We start from the raw sequence: 19,325 nt of genomic DNA on the forward strand, positions 1-19,325 counted from the left end.
GTGGCAACACGTTATTGGTTTTAAATTTTTGGGGAGGGATCTCCTGGGGTTTAAATTCTGTGACCAATTGGAACAACAGTAATGCCTATGAATAAGTACTGTGGGAACGAAATGCTTGAGGCGAAACATCAATTGGTCAGTATGCCTACTTTTTAATATCTTTTCTAACCTAGCCTGCCTGATTATAACACCTGGGGGAGGGTGTGTTTCCAGACTCTCTCATGCTTCAGGCTCCCAGTAACCCTCTGTCATGTAATCTATTCTGTCAGCTGGACTTCCAGATGCACAATTACCATGTACACTTAGGTCAGTAACACTATATCAAACATCACTCTCTTTATGGAATCAAGGTTTTTGTGTTTCCTTTTTTTTTTGGTATTTGTTTTTTTTGCATGTATTCCATGTACACCAATTTCCATTTTCTCACTTCCTTATTCCTCTCTTCACCCCCTGCATGACAAGGAATCTTAATAACTAGCAACAAATTACCCTGGTTTATGTTTAGAGATTGGCACAATCAGATGAAGCTGTGATTGGGTGGGAAGGAATGAGTTAAGGCAGGAGAAAGCTGGGCTGGGAATGTGATGTCGGGGGAAGAAGCAGTTTACTTCCTTATCTTCTGAGCAGGTAGAAACATGAGGCAGAGCTCTCTCTGTAATATAATGTTATTAGCTGCAGTATATACACATTAACTCCCTTAGAAAACTGCTGGTTTTGGGGATAGAACTATTTGGGCAGCTGCTTGTTAGTCTCTTGCTGTTTATTTGTGGTTTTATAGCAGTTATTCCCACTGTAGTCAATCAGGCAGCATGGCAGTCAGTGTAGGCCGAAAACAGGGCCATTCTTACAAACTGCGGGGCCCAATTGGAACCATTTTGGCAGGGCCCCTTAGATAGAATTTTGGTATCTGCCACAGGGTCCCAGGGCTGGGTCAGCAAATAGTGTCTGCTTTTCCCTCTACTACTGCCAGTTGAGGTTGGGGGCAGGCTGGGCAGCTGGGAGACAATGTTCCCTCATTTGTAGGCTATGTGCTCAAAAAATAATTTGTGCAAATTGTGGTTACTAGTGTAAATAGGGTTGCCTTTTGAAATGGTGGAGACCGGGCAGGGGGGAGTATCCATGATGTCAGAGGGAGGGGTCGTCACATAGATGGACATGTCTGTGATGTCGGGCGGGGCTATGACATGGCAATTGGTAATCAAGGGAATCCTACCTGGTTTTCCTTATTTGGAAAATACCGGGCTGTCCGGGTCAAAAAAGGACAGGTGGCAACCCTAAGTGTAAAATGTGTGTGTGCAGCACCATGGATTATATACACAAAATTAAAACATTGCCCTCAGACCTTCCTGCTCTATGGTACAGGGAAATGCTGGTATTCATTTATTGAATCTCTTTGTGCAGGCTATAAACAAACTTAGGGGGCTGTTCCTGCTGAATTGTGCTTAGTACAGGGGAATCCCTATGCTGCCATAGTTTTATGGGATCTCTCTGTACAGGCTATGAGCAAATTTAGGGAACTGTTCCTGCTGAATTGTGCTTAGTATGGGGGAATCCCTATGCTGCCATAGTTTTATGGGATTTGAAATTCGACCCTTGATAAATGTGTCTCTAAGAGTTAACTGTTTCTGAAATTCTTCTGCTATGCTGAATTTGTCTCCTTTCTCTGCTGGATGTCCACAAAGCTAATAATTCTGTCAGAAGGTGCATTATAGTAGAGACGAAATGCAGAGTTCATAGTTATTTGGTTCAGCAGCCTGTTCTCAAATTTGACTGGGTTTTGTTAAGTATGTGCTTGGGGTAGATACAGCTCTAGTGTATTCATATATACTATACTTAAGTTGTAATCCATAGTGCTTGCTGTGGGCACCGCCGGCCCAGACCCGCTCCCTGTCACTGCTGCCCTGAGCCAGCCTACTGCTCCTGTCCTGATCGCAAAATGTTAAAGGTACGAGTGAGCGAGCACGTGGGGCATGAGTGGGAGACATACATGCTCGCTAGTGCTCATTCGTGCTCCCATCATGGCGGCCCTAAGCCTACTCCTGGTCCAATGAAAGGTACAAGTGGGGGCAGGGGGTGTGTGCTCACTCGCTCGTGCTCACTCGCTGTCACCGCTGTACTGAACCTACTCATCATCCTGGTCTGAAAAGGTACAAGTGAGCAAGCCCGCTGGGGGGGGGGCATGTGCACGCGCGGCACAGGCCCAGAATGTGTTTGCAGTATGGGCAGGGGTCGGAGGGGGCCCAGTCCAGACCCCTGCCTGGGCATAAATCAGTTCCACCATTGTCAATATAACATTTGATGACCATCTGGTAACCCCTTACAATAACACATTTCTGACCTGCTCAGTTGCAGAGACGTGCAACTTAACTGGTTGGAGGCATGGAAGACTTAAATTATGAGGGGAGTCTGTCAAGGTTGGGGTTGTTTTCTTTGGAAAAAAGGTGCTTGCCAGGGGGACATGATTATACTTTACAAGTACATTAGAGGACATTATAGACAAATAGCAGGGGACCTTTTTACCTATAAAGAGGATCACCGTACCAGATGCCACCCCTTTAGACTAGAAGAAAAGAAATTTCATTTGAAGCAACGTAGGTGGTTCTTCACAGTCGGGACAGTGAGGTTCTGGAATGCAGTGCCGGGTGATGTTGTGATAACTGATTCAGTTAATGCCTTAAAGAATGGCTTGGATGATTTCTTTGGACAGACATAATATTAAAGGCTATTGTAATACTAAACTCTATAGTTAGTATAGGTATGGGTATATAGAATTTATGTGAAAGTATGGAGGGGTGTATGTATGGATGCTAGGTTTTCATTTGGGGGGGTTGAACTTGATGGACTTTGTCTTTTTTTCAACCCGATGTAACTGTTCAACAATATATTTTTGGTCTGTTGCAATGCTAATTTATTTATCTTGGAATTCAGATAAGCTGTATGCAGTTCCTTTTGCCAGGTTTTGCTTGTCTGGCAGTCACTTGACACTTACCTGTCATGGCAATGGTAGAAAGATATACATTTCTTTATTTTATGACAGTATTTTGGCAAGTTATGCCTAAGCATGAGTCTGTAATTAGTGATGGGCGAATTTGCGCCGAAAAATTCGCGAAACGGCGCCGGCGTCTCGTTTTTGGTTCCGGCGTCCGTTTTTTCGAAAACATTTTTTTGACGCCGGCGAATTTTTTCCGCGAATTTTTGCAGGCGTTTCACGAATTTATTCGCTGGCGGCAAAATCGCGCAAATTCGCCGCGAATTCGCGCCTGGCGAATAAATTCGCCCATCACTATCTGTAATATGTATGTGTTTGTAAACCTTGCATATTTTGGATCCTGCATATATTATGTTACCCTGGATAGGATAAGGTAACCTAGTATGGCAGCTAACACATTTAGAGACTGCATTTAAGGTAAAGCTAATGCAAAGTTGTCATCTCTAAAATTATCATCTATCTAGCAGGAATGCTTTTGAATTTAGAGTTACTGCTAGTCTGGCTATGGAATCCCTAGAGAGGTTGTCCTATCTGTCCTATGAGTTCAAAGGGGGAAAATGAGTTTACAGGGAAAGCTTGGCTTACTTGGGGGTTGTCCTATCTGTCCTAAGAGTTCATAGGGGGAAAATGAGTAGTAAGGGTACAAGCAAGCAAGAAACTAATAGCCCCCATCCCAGTCATGACAAGGTTATTAGTTATTTCTTTCTGTGGCTAGTTGCCGCCACAGTGACCGTAATATCAAGGTTTAACACCAATGATGGTAGTAAGTGCATATTTATTTAAACTCAGGAAGGGAAGCTACTGTATGGTGTTCTGACCCTGAGGTGGGTGGCCACAAAGTGATTGTCTAACATCCAAAGTGGGTAGCTGCAAGTGGTGGTTTCCATGCAATATATGAATGCACAGATGTACTCTGTTTCCTTAATGGCTACAGTGATGGCAACATGTCAGAGAGGTTGGGTGACCTTACTCTCTGAGCCTGGGTTTTGGGTTGAGGACAATCTCAGCAGAGTGCATAGACTGCCTAGGTAGCAGCCTGGAGATGTGGTTGGTTGACCTTACACTCTGAGCTTGGCATGTGTGGCCGGAGGGATGGGCCGGCTGCTAGAAGGAGATCTCTATGGAGTTTATGGGCTGCTATGGCAGCATGGCAGAGTGGTTGGGTGACCTTACCCTCTGAGCTGAGGTAGGTCTTGACACAGAGGTTGGGCTGCTACAGAAGCAGCATGATAAAGGTGGTTGATTGACTTTAGCCTCTGAGCTGGGTCCTAATGAGCTGGTTGTTTGCGACTCGAGGGAGGTCTCTATACAGAGGATGGTCTGCTACTGAAGCAGCATTGCAAAGTGGTTGGTGGAGCTTACCCTCTGAACTGGGCCTTTATAAGCTAGGCATGTGCAGCTGGAGGGAGTTCTCTACAGAATGGATTGGCTGCTAAGGAAGCAGAATGACAAAGTGTTTGGTGGAGCTTACCCTCTCAGCTGGGCATGTGTGGCTGGAAGGAGGTCTCTACATGGAGGATGGGCTCCTATGGAAGCAGCATGACAAAGTAGATGGTTGACATTGCCCTCTGAGGTGGACATGTGTTGCCAGCTGGAAGGTCTCCAGAGCAGTTAGGCAGGCTGACCAATATTATTAAGAGACTGGTAATCTTGGTATCCAGGATTGAATCCAATTGTCTTTAAAAGTCTGTATAAGCATCCTAGTCTACCACATGGGCAAAGTAAATGGTAATTTGTAGCAAGATAATGCTATGATGTCAAGTCTGCTGGCCAATGGAATGTGCTTGTTGGGCTGGTATGTTCGCCTTGCTTTAACTTGTCCAACAAATATACATCAGCAGGAGGGTGACTGGCTTTGCTGGCAGTTGCACACTGTCATTGATTATATTAAAGGTACAGTATTTCAATAAAGGAATTAATTCAAGATTTTGCATTCATATTATATTAAAAACATCATAAGGCTAATGGCCAATAATGGTACAGCATTTTTGTACTTATAAAAGTTAGGTATATTTTGTGAATATTTATGTTTTTAATTCATTTTCTATGTTTTATTACCTATATAAACAATAGTTAGGTTTTAAGTTGGAGTGGTGGTAAGACCTTGCCAGAGTACTGCACAGGAAATTTTAGAAGCAGAAGAAAGAAGGTTCTCTCCTGTGACTCCAAAGCCACAGACCGCTACCAAGGCGCAGATCAAGAATACCAGGAATCCGGCACAATTTACATCAAGGTTCGGCTTTATTCACACATAGGAAGGATGACAGTGGAGGGTGTACAATTCTAACGCGTTCTGTGGTAGCGGTCTGTGGCTTTGATGTAGTAGCCGGCGAGGAGTGACCGGCATATCGCGAGAGCAACGATCGAGCAAGACGGCACATTGGTCCGGGTGAGCTCCGCCATTAACGCTTCGTGAGTAGAGCTTTCTCTCCTGTGACTATTGTTTGGTGGCATGTTGTAAGGCACAGAGCGATCCCATTACTTTTGTTGTCTTGGGATCAACATAATGAGAGACTGTATTTTTTTTATGCTGTGTAAAACGAAATTCACAGAAAAAAGTGTAAAAAGGTTTGTAAACAAAATGGTGAATTTGTCAAGGTGTGTTTTATCTTACACCATACGAATGGCAGACTTGTAATGCCTGTTGAAGTTCCGGCAGAAATTGATCAAAGAAAAATGTCCATTGAAAGTAGCTTGTAACAAATGTGCTTTGTGCATGTCTCTATGGAAGTATGTTTGGTTTGTCTACAGTAAAATTGCTGTCATTACTGTGCTAAAGGGACTTTATACCCACCTTGGGATGCTAACCTGAGCCAAAAGGAAACCTGATATATGTGTTCCCGTCCACCCACCCATAACCGTGCAAACAATCCACCTAGGATTGCATATTTTGGATGCTTCTGAGGATTAAGGGTGTGACTTCTATGCTTTTCAGTATTGACGTAGGAGCATACCTTCCAACTGTCCCGTTTTCAGAGGGACAGTCCCTCTTTTGACAGCTCAACACGCAGTCCCTCATTTGTACTAGAAAGTCCCATTTTTCTCTGCACTGAAAAAGAAACAGCCAGAAAAAGAATCAAAGTTTCTAACTTAACTGGCCTTTAGCAGAGTGCCCAGAACAGCCACAGCTGCATATAAGATACTTTTGTAACAATTTTTGAGATAAGCAAATAAGTAATTGTAACAATATAAGATAACAGGTCCCTTGGGAGCAGTTAGACTCACAGATTAAAGGGCAATTCACCTTCATAAGCAAAACTGTAATAACTGAAAAAAACACAGAAATATGTTCAAACTTTCATAAGCTGACAAATTTTGTAAAATGAACATGGTAATTAGGGGGTGTGTCCACAGAAGTGGGCGTGGTCAAATGAAATTGCCATGATGCACGTGTCCTTCTTTTTATTTCTAAAATGTTGGGAGGTATTTAAGAGTTTTGTGTGTCTGGGCTGTTACTGAGGTTAAATGCAACTCCTGAAAATATCTGCTCCAATTTTGACATGATCTTACTCAGTAGGAGTTGTGTAAAGAAAACATACATAAACACTATCTGAAGTCCTAAATTTTACTTAAACAGACATTCCTGATGTCACGTCTGATTGAAGGGAAACCATAATAGTCTATCTGTATTGCAGGGAGCAGTCCCATCCCCACCTTAGCCTCACAGTGTCATGCAACCCCTTCCTCACCTTGTTCCATATTGAAGTGATGGTTTCTGGGACTTAAAGGGATACTGTCATCGGAAAACATGTTTTTTTCAAAATGCATCAGTTAATAGTGCTACTCCAGCAGAATTCTGCACCGAAATCCATTTCTCAAAAGAGCAAACAGATTTTGTTATATTCAATTTTGAAATCTGACATGGGGCTAGACATTTTGTCAATTTCCCAGCTGCCCCTGGTCATGTGACTTGTGCCTGCACTTTAGGAGAGAGATGCTTTCTGGCAGGCTGCTGTTTTTCCTTCTCAATGTAACTGAATGTGTCTCAGTGGGACATGGGTTTTTACTATTGAGTGTTGTTCTTAGATCTACCAGGCAGCTGTTATCTTGTGTTAGGGAGCTGTTATCTGGTTACCTTCCCATTGTTCTTTTGTTTGGCTGCTGGGGGGGAAAAGGGAGGGGTGATATCACTTCAATTTGCAGTACAGCAGTATAGAGTGAAGATTATCAGAGCACAAGTCACATGACTTGGGGCAGCTGGGAAATTGACAATATGTCTAGCCCCATGTCAGATCTCAAAATTGAATATAAAAAAAACTGTTTGCTTTTTTAAGAAATTAATTTCAGTGCAGAATTCTGCTGGAGCAGCACTATTAACTGATTCATTTTGAAATTTTTTTTTTTCCCATGACAGTATCCCTTTAAGGCAGGAAGCAGAAGCATTTCAAGTCCCAGTATCATCATTTCATAAAAGAGTAAGGAGAAGAAGGGGTTGTATTACAATTTGTTTGGAGTTGGTTCTCTATACTGTATGTGTGTGTATATATATATATATATATATATATATATATATATATATATATATATATAATTAATACGTTTATATTTATTGTTGGAAGTTTGGATACTGTTTATGCACAGACATAAGCCAAAGTTTATGTCAAAAGGGTGTTTGTGTGTGTGTTCATTTTCCCTTTAAATCTGTAGGAACATTTGAAAAAAAACCCGAATCATGCTATGTTTTAAGAGAAAGATTCTGGTTGTATTCATTTATAGCAGACTTTTCATCATCTGACTACTTTAAACCAATCAGTGTACTAGAAGAGAAAATGTTGGTTGCTAGGTGTGGTTTCCTCTAACGTTCTTATAAAAATCTCAAGCCCAGGGCTGAATTCTTCTCCTGACTAACTGGTAAAGCAGATCTGCATTCAGTCCTTGATCGCTGGTAAGTATTGTTTGTTTCATTTGCATTTATCACCCTTAGAGCTTAAAATTCTGTATGTTTACAGTACTGTACTTTCTATAGTTCTACCATTGAGATAATAGATTATAATGTACCCTAACTGCGAAGCTGGAATCCTCATTAAAATTAAGTTAAGTTAAAGAAGTTAAATGCAAATGCCTAGAGAAATACATCTGAAACTTAAATACAGCTAAAAAGTTAATCATTTTGTAAAAAAAATAAAAGTGATGTATTTTTCGTGCATTCCATTTTGTGGTTTGGAACCGTGAAAACCAAGTAAAATAATTAAGCCAAACAGTGAGTCATACTGGCTCTATGTCTCTGTCCTGAGCAGATATGTTAAAGGGACATGTTCATATTTCTCTTTGCAGTAAGCATAGCAATATTTATCATTTCAATGTAATAAATAAAAAAAAAATGCAGGATTTTTCTTTAAATATAGAATAAACCAGTGAAGAGAGAAAGTGGGACTTCCTTACTGGTTATAAAAAGGCTTTAAATGGTGCAGGGGTTAAAGTAAGCAAACATTTAACTGTGCTGCAGCAACAGTTTTTTTTTTTTGTTTTTTTTTTACAATTGAACACCAGTCTGAGCATGTAGAAAGTCAAGTTCCAAATGCTATTCATTTTGTGTGGAACCTTTTTGTTTTTTGGTACACCGTAGTGCAAATATATTATTATAAGCAGTGACATTTAGCAGATTTGTCACATAACAGGTTATAGTTTAACTAATTACTGAGCTTTGTAGACAATAGTATGTATAAGTACCACCCCTGATAGTAACTGCACTTACACATGGTGCAATGGTAAAGGAAATAAAATAAATCTGAATACAGGGAGAAAGGTATGTAATCCTGGGGGTTGTGTAGAGCAATTTTAGGGTTTTTTAAAATAAAAAGCTTACTTTTCCTTGCTGATTCAGAGTCCCACATAATAGTATGACTACATCAACGTGTGTAGGCAGTTTCAGACATTATAGCTAACCCTGCTGATATTATTATTTATATAAACTTGTGGAGTTAAAACATATGCAAATAACTACGTTAGCCTCTCATGAATAGTGTATTTTAGGATTATGCACTTTTGCTTAAAGGGGAACTCCAGCTTTCAAACCAAAATTTGATAAAGAGGCCCACATAACACAGAAACCCCTAATATACTCATCACAGTTACCTGTTTGTTCAAAAAGTATGAATACATGCAATTTTTCTATGCTGAATCCAGCTGTTTAACATTTCTTCTCTTTCTGCATCATTTGAAATCCTGGCCGGGAAGGAGGGATTAAAACATTGATGTTACAAATTGCAACACAGCTTACAGACAGCATGCAGGAACTACATAACCCACAATGCATTGCACTATGATGTTTCTTTCATTAATAAAATCACATGTGCATGGAATTGTGGGGTTTGGAGGATGCAGTCTAAGGAGAGCTGGCTGTTGATACAAAGTAACAGTAGTCAGTCAGCTCAGCAAAGTAGTCAGACAGATCAGGGGCTTGGTTTAGGGAATTAATCAGAAACTATTTAAAATCATTAAAAGTCTGCATATTTTTAAATAGATTGCAAAGTTACTTGAAATTGTGTTTACTTAATGTTTTTGTGGAGTTCCCCTTTAAGTTCACTGATTTTATTAATTTTTTTAATAGAAGAAAAGGTACTATGTCCTTTATCCAAGCTTTCCTGCAGCAGGCTTCCTTTCTGGGTGAACCTGACTATGGTACTGTAAGTATCAAATCTAAGGATAATTTTGTAATTATAGGGGTATTTCTGTAATATAGAGTCTTAAAGGTAATACCAGAATAAAATTAGATTGTATTGCCATCAACATGCATTTATGTTAGTTTGGTAGGTATCAGGTACAAAGTGCTGTCTTAATTAAAAATGCCCATGTGAAAAATAGCTGTATCTTTAGAATAAATGCTTGGCTTTTAGTACTGATAATATTTCAAATTCCATTGACCTCAATAAACAGATTTATTAGCACATTAATTATTTTATGAACTACTGTATTTATATGAATTGCTGACTAACATCATCTTATTTTATGGATCTATTTACTTTATTATATCAGTAGGGATGCACCGAATCCACTTTTTTGGATTTGGCCGAACCCTTTGCGAAAGATTCGGCCGAATACCGAACCGACTCCGAACCCTAATTTGCATATGCAGTAGTGTCAGTATTCCTAGACTTCAGGATAGCTTTGCATATGCAAATTAGGGGTGGGAATGGGAAAACATTTTTTACTTCCTTTTTTTGTGACAAAAAGTCACGTGATTTCCCTCCCACACCTAATTTACATATGCAAATTAGAATTCCATTCAGCCAGGCAGAAGGATTCGGCCGAATTTGAATCCTGCTGAAAAAGGCCGAATTCCGAATCGAATCCAGGATTCGGTGCATCCCTACTTTTCAGCAGTGTAATAAATAGTTAATGACTCACAGCAAGATCATTGGGGCCCCCTAGACTTACGCCATTTATGTAACTACTCCAAAAACCTATGTTACTTTTGCAAAAATGTACTTTACTTAAGAAACTCAAAACATCAAACAACAATAAAAGGGCAGCACAGTGTGACAAGGGTAGATAGACGGGTAGGGTTTAAACTCAGGGCAAACTCTATCCACCTTCAATGAAGCGATTAGAAAATGAATTAATTGAACTATTTTTATGAACTACATATTATAGAATAACATCAGCTGTTTATATTGGGATCAATTTAATGAAATATATGGGCTACATGAGCTTTCCAGCAGTTGAATGCCTCATTGTTGGGCTCCACAGCTAGATCATTGGAGCACTTAACTTTGGTACTGCGTGCTTGTGTTCATAGTGCACCCCATGTAAATAACTTGTGCTGGCCCCAAAATTTCTGATGGTGGGTCTGTGGGAACATGCACTTACTGTACCACAAGGCACTTTCCTTGAGAGTGCACTCCTATGTTTCATACACTTTTGGTGTACTCAAATGCATACACTATATACTTTATCATGATTTTTTCCTTTATCAGCAACAAACAAGTGGAGGTTTAAAGGGGGCTCCAGGATTCAATGCATCTACAGATGCTGCTGTCCTGGACAAAGCTATCAAGGCTAAAGGTAGGTTAAATAAAAATATCTTGTATTAGTTATAAAGTTTGTTCTTCCATAAATTTTGCTATTGTTTCACTTCTAATGCAACTGGGTATTGATAAGATAAAGACCCCAGCAAGGCAAAAGGTACATTATTAAAATGGAAAGTCTGTGTGCCTTATGTAAGTTGGTTGGATATTTGCTCAACTCCAAGAACATTTGGCAGTTTATAAATGCAACTTATAATTTACAGTTGTAATTTTCAAATATTTATTTAAAGGTGTGGATGAAGCAACCATCATTGACATCCTGACAAAAAGAAACAATGCACAGCGCCAGGAGATTAAAGTTGCTTACCAAAAGAGCGTAGGCAAGGTGAGCTTGTGGCATGTTTATGTTTGTAGAAACGTCTACAGCACATTTCAATAATGCTGTATCCAAAGGTTCTGTTGAGTAAGACCATTATGCATTTTGTTTTGGTTGCAAAGCATCTTTATTATAATACTATTGGCATGTAGCAATATGGAGCATTTAATCTAATGTGTTTTCTCAGCGGACCTTATACCGCCCCTTCCTCAACCCTGTGCTTGGCCCTTATTGCAAAGTTATTGTGTGAGAATTTTAAAAAATGAATAGTCAAAAAAGTCATTTTAAGGTAATTACTATATGCAGCAGCGGGGTGGTGGGTGGGAATGTGTAGTGTTTAAGCAAGACAAATGGTATGCAAAGCTATTCTGAAGTCTAGGAATACTGACACTACTTCTAGACGCTAATCACTCTAGAATCATAATGTCGCCTGCTTTTCTGTACAAAAGTGTGCAAAAGTCTGACTTTTTACAGAACTCTTAAATAAGCTTGGTGAGGAATCTTGGTTGCTGTAGTAGTCCATAAAAAACATGGGCATCAGGTCCTAAAGCTGGAATTCCAGAACTGTGCCAATTTCCATTAAAACTAGGGTCTGGCCATTTGCACATCACTCTGGATGTTATAACTGATCAGTACAGCCCAAAAATAAAACATTTGAAGAACACCAAATAGAACCTATAGCCTCCCAGAACTGTGCAATTTCATTAGGAATCAATGTTTAATGAATGGTGAACATTTTATGCGATAAACAATACGGCACACTCGGCACACAATCCATGGAGCTGAATCACTTTAGCCTGACCAAGTAATGCAACTGTTCCGCTGATTGTATAAAACATTGTGTGCACCAGCTTTCTTATTAAAGTCTGTTCACACTTTAGATGTTTTCTTTAAACTCAAAAACAACATGAATGCCACAATATTTTTGTTTCTGTCTTTTGTAGCCCTTGGAAGAATGCCTTAAAAAGGCTCTCTCTGGCAAATTTGAAGAGGTTGTTTTAGCATTGCTTAAAACCCCTGCTGAATTTGACGCCTATGAGCTAAAACATGCCACAAAGGTATTAATTTATACAAATTCATTAATAATGATATAGTTAAGTAGTATGTTTGTTATTATTAGTACAGAATAGTATGCAAACTTTAATATTTGGTCCAAATTGAGACAATTGGCTCCTGTTTTCTCATACAAGGGCTTAGGAACAGATGAGGATACTTTGATTGAAATCCTGGCATCAAGAAATAATAAAGATATCCGGGAGATTAACAGAGTCTACAAGGAAGGTAATTGTTAATATTTTTAGTATTGATAAACATTAATCAAAAGCACTTAGCTTGCAGATAAAGTGTAGTGTCACTATATTGTGGCCAGGCCAGTTTATTGGTAAGTATCATTGTTGAGGTTCTTTGAACTTTTAGCGATGTAATAAAAGGTGCTAGGTTTTCCCAGGTAAAGCCATAAGCAGCCAATGTTTGCCTTTGAAGAAGGGAAATTGCACCTGTTCAATGCACTCTTTCGTTCTTTGACTCCCATTATCTTATACTGCACTGCCCCACTTTGCATTTTAAATTCTAACAGCCAGGTCCTCTCCGAACCCCAAATACCATTCAACTTTTGTAAGTATTCTGTGTGTTAATGCACAGTGTATGCACCCTTTACTTGTACAGTACTACATAATATGTAACTTTAATTTTTATGATAGATGCCAAAGTGTCTTCTTTCATCTGTATATTCACTTTAAGGCACTGACCTTAGGCCAGCAATGGAGGCTGGTATGTTATAGCTTTTCCCATTAACTAGTAGTACATAGACTGAGTGTTTACCTTTACTTTGACCTGTTTTTAGCAACTGTTCAGATGGTCTAAATTCTTTATAGTTTTTGAATTATTTTGCTTTTAGCTCCCAAAAGATTATTGATCTGTGAGGCTACAATTTCAGTGTTACTTATTTTTATTTTAATATTTTTATTTGTTAGTTTTTCGATAACAAGACCTAGTCCATGGACTGTAAGTACTGGACAAATACTAGCTTGCAGAATTATTAAAGCACAGAATATGAATGTCTACATAATAATAAAAGTTAATTTAAAGGTGAATAGCCCCTTTAAGCTGTACCCACCTTTATTCAAAACAATGGAAGCCTATTCATTTTGATACAAAGTTGGATGGTTTGGTCAGTTGAGACAGAGAAATGAATGAGTCCCACCTCCAATAAACTGAAAATAATCAAGTGTAATTAGCAAGCAAGAATTGATGGCTAAAGTTCCAACCTGACCACAAAGCCCAACACCTGTGTCCACTTTAAAGGGGTACTTTCAGGATTTTTAAGGTGTTGTTTTTATTTCTAAAATACACTGTTTACACTGCATAATAATTCACTCTACCATGTAAAATCTCATTCCTAATGAGAGGGGAGGAAGGGGTTTATATCACTCCAACTTGCAGTGCAGCAGTAAAGAGTGACTGAAGTTTATCAGAGCACAAGTCACATGACTGGGGGCACCTGGGAAACTGACAATATATCCAGCACCATGTCAGATTTCAGAAAGAGATATAAAAAAAAAAATCAGTTTGCTCTTTTGAAAAATGGATTTCAGTGCAGAATTTTGCTGGAGTAGCACTATTAACTGATGCATTTTGGAAAAAAAACCCCCCATGTTTTCCCATGACAGTATCCCTTTAAGTTCAGTAAATAAGCGCTAGTGTTAAACATGCATTCATCCTATTATGAAATATCTGTGGATTTTATTTCTTGTATTAAACGGTATAGAATAGTTCAACTATACTGACTCTTTAGAGCAACTGTGGGAGTTGTAGAAACTGCTGTTTTAATTTACGGGAACAGTTTAAATTAGCTACTTGCAGGGTTAAAAGATCTGAAACACTCAGCTTATGTTTAATAGGATGCTTTCAATATTCAGCAGTATTAGAGTAATGGTGCATGGTGATATTTGAGCATTTTGTCCTCCCATCAATTTATAAATAATAAATGGTATGAATCTTTACCCCATTCAGAATGAATTTGATTGCTGTCAGTGGGGCGTGTTCTGCTTAGTGACCAATATGTGTTGCTCGAAAATGCAGGGGTGTACTATTTAATGCTACAAATCTCCCCATGTGCCAGTAAGGTAAAACAATATGGGAGATTTTTGTGGTCAGATTTCATCTGATCTTGCCATGCAACAGCTTCTCCCACAGCTGATCCTTCACAGCTGTAATGTAAAGTTGGTTCATATAAAGTCAGATGGAGTATTTTGCTCATGTGTAGTGATGGGCGAATTTTCGTGAAAATGGGTAAATTTTTTTTGATGCCGGCGAATTTTCGTGGCAAATTTATTCGCCGCGAATTTATACTCCTGGCGAATACATTCGCCCATCGCTACTCATGTGCTTACATCCAACAATCAATATACTGTATATCAATGAAAAAAAATGCCTTTCTGACACCATCAGTTTTTGTCTTCTCGAATGAAGACGCAACGTGCCATCCGATGACCTATGTTTCATGTAGTTTACCCATCAGACTTTATATCAGTCCAATTATATTATTGTTGTAAAGATAAACTTTGTTCTAAACATGCAGGCTCATTTACATACAACAAAACACAAGCGTAAACCATTTAGAACACCGTGCAAGAGCTTCAAAACAGTAAAAAAAATTAGCTGAAATTTCTGGATAGGAGCTTCTAGATTATCAGTATTGTAGAACATTAATTAATTTTAACTGCTGTTTTTAAATCTTTTGCCACAGTTTACAAGAGTGAGCTAACAAAAGACCTAACATCTGATACATCTGGTGACTTTCAGAAAGCTCTGGTTGCCCTTGCAAAGGTATTTTAACAAAGTTACATTATTGCTGTTTAATGAATTATGTTTTATAATCTCTATAATACCAGGTTGTTTACAGTATAAAATATATGTACAGTAATATACAAATATATATATATATATATGTTTTTTCACAAAGATGTTTAGTTTGAGTGTACATTCTACAATAACAACAAAAATGTGGTTAGAAGAATATTTATAAAGGGGTGTTAAACAAGATTGAAATGCACCAATCATCTCCACTTGTGGGTATTTATAAAGATGTGCTTTTATTTTACTACAAATGTACTTCAAATCTTTGAAAAGACTGCAAAAACTGTTTTTTTTTACACTGCATTTAGACTACTGTTTATTTTAGAATATCTTTGCTGCCTTTTGTACATCTGTTATTAGGAATGAATTATAAAGAAGAACTTTTACTTTGTTAAACGTATTCCCTATCTAACGGGATCATCTAGTAACTGGTATAACCATACCAACAATTCACATAAATTATACGTATACTATCTACTCACATACTTGTACTTGCCAGGTTTACAGTGTTGTAATGCTAGCATAATTTTAGGCAACAGTTTGACATAAAAAAAAAGTTATTTAAACAAGTGACAAAATACCAGGAATTGCCTCCAGTTAAGCAATTAGTAAATAAGTTGGAAAGAAAAAAGTTGTGCTATAATATGTGCCTGCAATGCCCTTTAGATGTAATGGGGTGCATTCAAGATATTTCTTACATTTTGGTCCGTTTTTCCAGAGAAAAGTCATGCCTATAAAAAGTCATGTGTGTTTGTTCTAAATGGTCAATGTAGACAACAATATTTATTGATGAATTGAGCTTAGTTCAGGGGAATTCCTTTGTTGACATTGCCTTAGGATTTTGGGCACTGAGCAAATTTAGGGGAGTGTTCCTGCTGCAGTTTCACTTTTGAGAACAGGTGCATTTTGAAAACATTACTTGACTGTTTTCAGCTCTGTATGCCCCAATGGCATCTATCTATGTGCACTGGTTGCTAGGCCATGCCCATGCTGACTAATTTACAGGAAGGGGATGGGAAGTGATAAGAAAGGATGTGGTTAGATAACTAGTACACAAATAAATATTATATGGGTCTAAATGTAACAGAAGGAGAGCAACTCTTATAACAGCTATGAATAAGCATAAAAATGTTTATTCAACTTTTCACTGAACGCTAAGAAAAGACAAAAATAATAAAGAGTAATAATAATCAAGAATACTCACCTGTAATCAAGAGTGTTTTATTCCCTACAATCTTTATACAGGATATTAACTGACTGTAAATGCACCAAATAAAGTACCTTCTCCTCATTCTTCTTATGTATTTTTATATATTATCCCTTGAGGACTTTTTTTGCACTTGCTTCTTTGATTGTGCCTGACCCTTATGCTGTCTAATGCATGTTACAGGGTGATAGGAGTGAAGATACCCGTGTTAATGATGAAATCGTTGACAATGATGCCAGGGTAAGTAAATACTACAAATTAATGTAATATGATTGGGTGTAGCCACACTGCAGCCAAAACCAATCATTGCCTTTATAGCTGGCCATATATCATGCAGACTCACCCATACAGCGATTGCTGGCTTATTGGCTTGACTGTGAAATTAGATGAATGACTTGGCTAAACATATTTGGGTTAAAAATACTGTCAAAAACTGTCTCTCCCATGGGTCTGCATAGGGCCCTGAAATTACTGGAATGTTGTCGAGCTTTCATTGTACTAGCCCATTTGGCCCAGCATGTGGGTGGCTAAATCAGCAAAGATCCTCTTGGATGGCAACTTCAAAGAGGTCCCTGAGGAGAATTAGGAAGTTTATAGGCCAATATGGCAGTTTTTATGGATATTGTACAAAATGGTAATGAGAGAGAATGAATACCCCTAAAGAAGGGCAGTAGATCCAACAAGAAAAGGTAGGAGAAGTAGACTAATTTCCAGACATTATAAAAGGAGAGACTATGGAAATCAATTGTGTGAAAAGCCTCGAGGACAGTATTACTTAGAAACTAAGGTTTAGATACAAATGATTGTGTTTACATTTTCCGAACCAAAATATGCACCATGTGCTCAGTGATGGGTGAATAAGGTATGGATGTGGGATGCTGGTGCTGTGTGACACTACCCTTAAAGTTGCCAAGGAAGGGTTTTTCCTTCCCCTGGTAAAGTGCTCATGAGACAGGGAACTAACCTTGTCTTATATCAGAAATGTACCTGCTTTTTGGATGGGTCATTGATAATTTTTCCAAGGGTACCACTGCTTTCAGCTCCCTCTTTGTTAAGGAGTAGTGGTTTCAGGCACAGGTGTTCTAAACATTGTTTCTTTAACAAACCCAATCACACAAGTTATTGGTCTGATGAAGGTCAACAGATCCACTCTAGACATTTGTCTTTGCTATCTTGCAGAAAGTCGAAATAAACAGTCTATTAATCTAGTTAATACCTCAAAATATTTATATATTGCCAGAGTGTTAAATGTTACGCTTCACTAGTAAGATCTTACAAAGAGCTTATTCACCCTCAAAAATAACTTATTAAGTAGTAAAGTGCCAGGAATGGTATGGAAAAAGCAGTACTGAAGCATTATACACTGTGACCCAGAGTTGTGTTGGGTCAGTGTCTCATCACAAGGCTTGGTTACATAAGCAACCTAAAAATAGTTACTTGTTTAATATACAGAAACAAATGATGTGGATAATATCTGCATCCTTGTACTTCTTTGAAAACATTTTCAATTTGCATGTACTGCTATGGTCTAAAAAAAACACCCGAATACCCAGTTCTATGAAGAACAGTACACTTTCCTAGAAACCTTTTTCCCCAGTAAGCGCAAATCATCATATGAACATGCATAGAGTGAGGTAGTGCTAAGATACCCTATTATATTACCTTGCTCAACACATAAGCAATTAATAATGACCAAAAAAGCAACACAGAGAAGCATTTGAATTCATAATCCAGTAATGTCCAGTGAACTACACCAGTACTGTTTGAAATTGATTCTTAAAGGGGATGTAAAGTCAAAAAAAATAAAATCCCATTTTTTCTTTATTTAAAGGAAAACTATACCCCCCAAACAATGTAGGTCTCTATTAAAAGATACTGAGTAAAACAGCTCATGTGTAAAATCCTGCTTCATGTAAATGAACCATTATCATAATAATATACTTTTTAAGAAGTATGTGCCATTGGGTAATCATAAATAGAAAATTGCCATTTTAAAAAATAAGGGCCGCCCCCTGAGATCGTAAGATTCACTGTGCACACATACAAACCACATGTAAGGTCACATGAGCCAATTAACAGACAGAGTTCTGCCTTTTGCTTCCTCACTTCTTCCTGTTACAGTTAGAGTTGTAGTATTTCTGGTCAGGTGATCTCTGAGGCAGCACAGATAGAGTCACGAAATGGTGGTTCAAGGCAAGAGATGTAAAAGGGCAATATTTATGTAAATATATATTCCAGTTTGGTAAGATTCTTTAATATGTCATTCAATTTGATATAAACTATCTGTTGCTTAAGTATTCATTTTGGGGGTATAGTTTTCCTTTAATGAAAAAGAAATCTCCAATACACTTTAATTTAAAAATGTGTACCGCTTTTATAATAAACCTGACTGTATGCAGTGAAATTGTTCTTTCGTTTTACTTGCTCTGACAGCTACAGATAGGAAACTTCAGACAGTCCCTAACTGCAGGGAAACAATCATACTTTCAAACGGCAGAGGGGAGCCCCCCCACCTTACTTCCTAGAACTCAAGCAGCTTTGATCCCTGTAGAGCAGCCATTGACTGTGTAGAGATCTGTATCCGCAGACCCAGTGCAGTCTGCATATTCTGATTATTAATCAGTCTGGCTGTATCGGCTTCTGTGGCTGATATAATTTGACATGTCGCCAAACGAGCGGATCTCTCCCCGATATGCCCACCTTGAGGTGGGCAATATCGGGCTGATCTGATCGTGGGCCCTAGGGCCCAACGATCGGATCCTAACAAATTGTAACGGGCGGTCGGATCGCAGGGACTGCATCAACGAACAGATGCGGCCGCAATCTGACAGGACTTTTAGTCCCATCCAATCGAGATCTGGCCGAATTTCGGGGGGCCCCATACACGGGCCAATAAGCTGACGACTCTGTCTGTCGGCAGCTTTTATT

At 38.6% G+C, this 19,325-nt stretch overlaps 1 protein-coding gene across 6 annotated transcripts in view; it reads left to right on the forward strand.

Moving 5' to 3' along the window:
• Positions 1-77: 77 nt before the first annotated feature.
• anxa1.2.S (annexin A1 gene 2 S homeolog) overlaps positions 78-19,325 on the forward strand; it is a 29,827-nt gene continuing 10,579 nt past the window's right edge. The window contains exons 1-9 of one of the 6 annotated variants that reach the window (XM_018233419.2): positions 78-135; positions 7,810-7,874; positions 9,540-9,615; positions 10,906-10,993; positions 11,247-11,341; positions 12,277-12,390; positions 12,523-12,613; positions 15,081-15,160; positions 16,581-16,637. In XM_018233419.2, the coding sequence (XP_018088908.1) occupies positions 9,553-9,615; positions 10,906-10,993; positions 11,247-11,341; positions 12,277-12,390; positions 12,523-12,613; positions 15,081-15,160; positions 16,581-16,637 (588 nt within the window). In that variant the 5' untranslated portion in view covers positions 78-135; positions 7,810-7,874; positions 9,540-9,552. 6 annotated transcript variants of the gene reach the window in all.

Source organism: Xenopus laevis, chromosome 1S, assembly GCF_017654675.1.
Source record: "Xenopus laevis strain J_2021 chromosome 1S, Xenopus_laevis_v10.1, whole genome shotgun sequence".
NCBI lineage: Eukaryota > Metazoa > Chordata > Amphibia > Anura > Pipidae > Xenopus > Xenopus laevis.